Source organism: Oncorhynchus nerka, linkage group LG23 (assembly GCF_034236695.1).
Source record: "Oncorhynchus nerka isolate Pitt River linkage group LG23, Oner_Uvic_2.0, whole genome shotgun sequence".
Lineage (NCBI taxonomy): Eukaryota > Metazoa > Chordata > Actinopteri > Salmoniformes > Salmonidae > Oncorhynchus > Oncorhynchus nerka.
Window position 1 is genome coordinate 49,513,905 of NC_088418.1, and position 7,500 is coordinate 49,521,404.

At 51.6% G+C, this 7,500-nt stretch overlaps 1 protein-coding gene across 1 annotated transcript in view; it reads left to right on the forward strand.

Annotated features, from left to right (window-relative positions):
* The window catches only part of LOC115127389 (transcription factor SOX-5-like), a 130,545-nt gene that overhangs the window by 76,308 nt on the left and 46,737 nt on the right, over nucleotides 1–7,500 (forward strand). Inside the window, 1 exon segment of the mRNA XM_065008189.1 lies at nucleotides 7,271–7,397. Coding sequence (XP_064864261.1) covers nucleotides 7,271–7,397 — 127 coding nt within the window.

Genomic DNA, 7,500 nt, shown 5'->3' on the forward strand with positions numbered 1-7,500 from the left:
TAAGAACACACACACAGGCAGGAGAGGCATGGCTAAGAACACACACACACACACAGACAGGAGAGGCATGGCTAAGAACACACACACACACAGGAGAAAAGACACACAGACAGGAGAGGCATGGCTAAGAACACACACACACAGGAGAAAAGACACACAGGCAGGAGAGGCATGGCTAAGAACACACACACACACACACAGGAGAAAAGACACACAGACAGGAGAGGCATGGCTAAGAACACACACACACACCAGAGAAAAGACACACAGACAGGAGAGGCATGGCTAAGAACACACACACACACAGGAGAAAAGACACACAGACAGGAGAGGCATGGCTAAGAACACACACACACAGGAGAAAAGACACACAGGCAGGAGAGGCATGGCTAAGAACACACACACACACACACACACACAGGCAGGAGAGGCATGGCTAAGAACACACACACACACAGGAGAAAAGACACACATACAGGAGAGGCATGGCTAAGAACACACACACACACACACACAGGAGAAAAGACACACAGGCAGGAGAGGCATGGCTAAGAACACACACACACACAGGAGAAAAGACACACAGACAGGAGAGGCATGGCTAAGAACACACACACACACAGGAGAAAAGACACACAGACAGGAGAGGCATGGCTAAGAACACACACACACACACACAGGAGAAAAGACACACAGGCAGGAGAGGCATGGCTAAGAACACACACACACAGGAGAAAAGACACACAGGCAGGAGAGGCATGGCTAAGAACACACACACACACACAGGCAGGAGAGGCATGGCTAAGAACACACACACACACACAGACAGGAGAGGCATGGCTAAGAACACACACACACACAGGAGAAAAGACACACAGACAGGAGAGGCAAGGCTAAGAACACACACACACAGGAGAAAAGACACACAGGCAGGAGAGGCATGGCTAAGAACACACACACACACACACACCGGAGAAAAGACACACAGGCAGGAGAGGCATGGCTAAGAACACACACACACACAGGAGAAAAGACACACAGACAGGAGAGGCATGGCTAAGAACACACACACACACACACCGGAGAAAAGACACACAGGCAGGAGAGGCATGGCTAAGAACACACACACACACAGGAGAAAAGACACACAGGCAGGAGAGGCATGGCTAAGAACACACACACACACCGGAGAAAAGACACACAGGCAGGAGAGGCATGGCTAAGAACACACACACACACACCGGAGAAAAGACACACAGACAGGAGAGGCATGGCTAAGAACACACACACACACAGGAGAAAAGACACACAGACAGGAGAGGCATGGCTAAGAACACGCACACACAGGAGAGGCATGGCTAAGAACACACAGACACACACACAGGCAGGAGAGGCATGGCTAAGAACACATACACACACACACAGGCAGGAGAGGCATGGCTAAGAACACACACACACACAGACAGGAGAGGCATGGCTAAGAACACACACACACACAGGAGAAAAGACACACAGACAGGAGAGGCATGGCTAAGAACACACACACACACACACAGGCAGGAGAGGCATGGCTAAGAACACACACACACACAGGAGAAAAGACACACAGACAGGAGAGGCATGGCTAAGAACACACACACACACACACACAGGAGAAAAGACACACAGGCAGGAGAGGCATGGCTAAGAACACACACACACACAGGAGAAAAGACACACAGACAGGAGAGGCATGGCTAAGAACACACACACACACAGGAGAAAAGACACACAGACAGGAGAGGCATGGCTAAGAACACACACACACACACACAGGAGAAAAGACACACAGACAGGAGAGGCATGGCTAAGAACACACACACACACACACAGGAGAAAAGACACACAGACAGGAGAGGCATGGCTAAGAACACACACACACACACACAGGAGAAAAGACACACAGACAGGAGAGGCATGGCTAAGAACACACACACACACAGGAGAAAAGACACACAGGCAGGAGAGGCATGGCTAAGAACACACACACACAGGAGAAAAGACACACAGGCAGGAGAGGCATGGCTAAGAACACACACACACACACACAGGCAGGAGAGGCATGGCTAAGAACACACACACACACACACAGACAGGAGAGGCATGGCTAAGAACACACACACACAGGAGAAAAGACACACAGGCAGGAGAGGCATGGCTAAGAACACACACACACACACCGGAGAAAAGACACACAGGCAGGAGAGGCATGGCTAAGAACACACACACACACACCGGAGAAAAGACACACAGACAGGAGAGGCATGGCTAAGAACACACACACACACAGGAGAAAAGACACACAGACAGGAGAGGCATGGCTACGAACACACACACACACACAGGAGAAAAGACACACAGGCAGGAGAGGCATGGCTAAGAACACACACACACACACAGGAGAAAAGACACACAGGCAGGAGAGGCATGGCTAAGAACACACACACAAAGGAGAGGCATGGCTAAGAACACACACACACACACAGGAAAAAAGACACACAGACAGGAGAGGCATGGCTAAGAACACACACACACACACACACACAGGAGAAAAGACACACAGGCAGGAGAGGCATGGCTAAGAACACACACACACACACACAGGAGAAAAGACACACAGGCAGGAGAGGCATGGATAAGAACACACACACACACAGGAGAGGCATGGCTAAGAACACACAGACACACACACAGGCAGGAGAGGCATGGCTAAGAACACACAGACACACACACAGGCAGGAGAGGCATGGCTAAGAACACACACACACACACAGGAGAAAAGACACACAGGCAGGAGAGGCATGGCTAAGAACACACACACACACAGGAGAAAAGACACACAGGCAGGAGAGGCATGGCTAAGAACACACACACACACACACACACAGGAGAAAAGACACACAGACAGGAGAGGCATGGCTAAGAACACACACACACACACACACAGGAGAAAAGACACACAGACAGGAGAGGCATGGCTAAGAACACACACACACACAGGAGAAAAGACACACAGGCAGGAGAGGCATGGCTAAGAACACACACACACACAGACAGGAGAGGCATGGCTAAGAACACACACACACACACACACACACACACACACAGGAGAGGCATGGATAAGAACACACACACACACAGACAGGAGAGGCATGGCTAAGAACACACACACACACACACACACAGGAGAGGCATGGATAAGAACACACACACACACAGAGACAGGAGAGGCATGGATAAGAACACACACACACACAGGAGAGGCATGGCTAAGAACACACAGACAGACAGGAGAGGCATGGCTAAGAACACACACACACACACACACAGGAGAGGCATGGATAAGAACACACACACACACACACAGGCAGGAGAGGCATGGATAAGAACACACACACACAGGGAGGAGAGGCATGGCTAAGAACACACACACACACAGACAGGAGAGGCATGGCTAAGAACACACACACACACAGGAGAAAAGACACACAGGCAGGAGAGGCATGGCTAAGAACACACACACACACCGGAGAAAAGACACACAGACAGGAGAGGCATGGCTAAGAACACACACACACACAGGAAAAAAGACACACAGACAGAAGAGGCATGGCTAAGAACACACACACACACACACAGGAGAACAGACACACAGGCAGGAGAGGCATGGCTAAGAACACACACACACACAGGAGAAAAGACACACAGGCAGGAGAGGCATGGATAAGAACACACACACACAGGAGAGGCATGGCTAAGAACACACAGGCACACACACAGGCAGGAGAGGCATGGCTAAGAACACACAGACACACACACAGGCAGGAGAGGCATGGCTAAGAACACACACACACACACACACAGGCAGGAGAGGCATGGCTAAGAACACACACACACACAGACAGGAGAGGCATGGCTAAGAACACACACACACCGGAGAAAAGACACACAGACAGGAGAGGCATGGCTAAGAACACATACACACACCGGAGAAAAGACACACAGACAGGAGAGGCATGGCTAAGAACACACACACACACACACAGGCAGGAGATGCATGGCTAAGAACACACACACACACACACAGGCAGGAGAGGCATGGCTAAGAACACACACACACAGAGGCCGAGAGGCATGGATAAGACAGGAGAGGCATGGATAAGAACACACACACACACACACACACACACACACACACACACACACACACACACACACACACACACACACACACACACACACACAGGAGAGGCATGGATAAGAACACACACACACAGACAGGAGAGGCATGGCTAAGAACACACACACACACACACACACACACACACACACACACACACACACAGGAGAGGCATGGCTAAGAACACACACACACACACACACACACACACACATAGGATAGGCATGGCTAAGAACACACACACACACACACACAGGAGAAGCATGGCTAAGAACACACACACACACACAGAGGAGAGGCATGGCTAAGAACACACACACACACAGACACACACACACATACACACACACACACACACACACACACACACACACACACACACACAGGAGAGGCATGGCTAAGAACACACACACACACAGGAGAGACATGGCTAAGGACACACACACACACACACACACAGGAGAGGCATGGCTAAGAACACACACACACACAGGAGAGACATGGCTAAGAACACACACACACACACACACAGGAGAGGCATGGCTAAGAACACACACACACACACACCGGGACAGTGGATAGAAAGACATTGAAAACGTTCATTTCTGATGAACGCGAAACGGAGCGAGAGAGTGAGAAAGGGGGAAAGGAAAGAGAGGGAGGCAACACTGTCCTCCATTTAACTCACCTACCTGTCCTTTATCTCGCTGTGACAAAAGACAATGACGTTCTAACATATTTCTGCAGCGTTTTGTCTCCATTACATCACTGCATTCCCCCTTAACATGGAGAGAAAGGGCGAAATGAGAGGGAAGGAGAGAGAGATGGGAAAATACTTCCCTTGTCAGTGTCACTTTGACATTCAATTTTAGGAGCTCCTTGTCATTGAATGTTTTATAACATTGCAGATATTTATTTCTACAGGTAATAGCTTGTTCTTTTTGTTCCTTGGGTTTGAATTATATTTCATTCAACCGTCGGTTGCCTGGGTTTGTCATCTTCAAACTTAGCCTGCAAAACATTGCTGTTATCCATCTATCTAACTCGTCATACTCCGGACTCTCTCTCCCATGTCTCTGCACATCTCTTCTGTCAGTCATGTCACTCCTCAGTGTCTTTGTGTTGTTTTTGGCAGAGCAGTCTTCAGCTGAACACGCACACGTACACACTCGCTCACACACACACACACACACACAAACACACAATCTTCGGCTTCCACCATCTGTCTCCTACTTCTCTCTCTGTGCCGAAACACTCAGACTCGTCCTCTTGCCAAAGTCACTGAGTTTGTATTTTTTCTCTGAGTCCTGGAAACCTTGTGAAGAGGGATGGCGTGCTGCCGACTCAGAGTGCTCCTCTCTCCTCTCTCCTTGGGGAGGGAAGAAGCCAGGCCAGCTGTTATGAGAGTTTAGCAGTGATTCTTCCTCGTGACTCCCTCGTTGTCTCGGTAATCAACAGGACAGGACTCCCTGACTCTGACCTGTCTCAGCTCATATACACTGCTCTGTATCAGACGCAGGTGCTCAAGAGGAGAGGAGAGAGTACGTATTTGCGTGTTGGATAGGGGTGTGCGGCGGGAGGGGTGTGTGTGCGTGTGCGTGTGCACTCTTCTGTCCGTGTGTTTGTCCGTGTGTGTGTGTGTATATAGCTGCACATGTGTGTGTCTGTGTGTGAGCATTCTTCAGTTTCTTCCTTCTAATCTTGTTCGTGGCCAGATGACCTTACCTGACCTCACCACGCTGAGCTGTGATTGTGCCTAGAGGTTAAAGGTCACAGACTGATACCCCTCTCTGTGAGGAACAGACAATACCCCCAGCTGGCCTACATTGATACAGATAGAGCAGCCTTCTGCTTCTGTCTGCTCTGTTCCCCCTCGCTACCCAAGATCAATGTCTGACTACACCTGGACTGCACGCTCACATACCTCCCCCACCCCAGTCAGATACATACATCCATATGCTCAATAAACTGATCTCTCTCTATCGCCCCCCCCCCTCTCCTCTCCTCCTCCCCTCTCCTTTCCTCTACTCCTCCTCTCCGCTCCTCCTTCCCTCTCCTACCCTCCTCTCCTCCTCCCCTCTCCTTTCCTCTACTCCTCCTCTCCGCTCCTCCTTCCTTCTCCTACCCTAACCCCCTTCTCCTCTCCTCCTCCCCCTCTCATTTCCTCTACTCCTCCTCTCCGCTCCTCCTTCCCTCTGCTATCCTCCTCTCCGCTCCTCCTTCCTTCTCCTACCCTCCTCTCCTACTCCCCTCTCCTTTACTCTACTCCTCCTCTCTGCTCCTCCTTCCCTCTCCTACCCTCCTCTCCTCCTCCCCTCTCCTTTCCTCTACTCCTCCTCTCCGCTCCTCCTTCCTTCTCCTACCCCCCTTCTACTCTCCCTCCCCTCTCATTTCCTCTACTCCTCCTCTCCGCTCCTCCTTCCCTCTGCTATCCTCCTCTCCGCTCCTCCTTCCTTCTCCTACCCTCCTCTCCTCCTCCCCTCTCCTTTACTCTACTCCTCCTCTCCGCTCCTCCTTCCCTCTCCTACCCTCCTCTCCTCCTCCCCTCTCCTTTACTCTACTCCTCCTCTCCGCTCCTCCTTCCCTCTCCTACCCTCCTCTCCTCCTCCCCTCTCCTTTACTCTACTCCTCCTCTCCGCTCCTCCTTCCCTCTCCTACCCTCCTCTCATCCTCCCCTCTCCTTTCCTCTACTCCTCCTCTCCGTTCCTCCTTCCTTCTCCTACCCTCCTCTCCTCCCCCTCTCCTCTCCTCCTCCCCTCTCCTTTCCTCTACTCCTCCTCTCCGCTCCTCCTTCCCTCTCCTACCCTCCTCTCCTCCTCCCCTCTCCTTTACTCTACTCCTCCTCTCCGCTCCTCCTTCCTTCTCCTACCCTCCTCTCCTCCCCCTTCTCCTCTCCTCCTCCCCTCTCATTTCCTCTACTCCTCCTCTCCGCTCCTCCTTCCCTCTGCTACCCTCCTCTCCTCGTCCCCTCTCATTTCCTCTACTTCTCCTCTCCGCTCCTCCTTCCCTCTCCTACCCTCCTCTCCTCCTCCCCCTCCACCCGTCTCTCAGCAGGTCCAGGGGCAGCTGCCTCCGTTGATGATCCCAGTGTTCCCTCCAGACCAGAGGACTCTGGCTGTAGCTGCTGCCCAGCAAGGCTTCCTGCTGCCCCCCGGATTCAACTACAAACCAGGCTGCAGTAAGTTGTACTGGTCTCCTCAAACGGACTATTCTCTGTGGGCCTAGATTGGGACATGTCAGTGGGGATGTTGCCACGCCACTACAAGTGTATTTTCTACAGA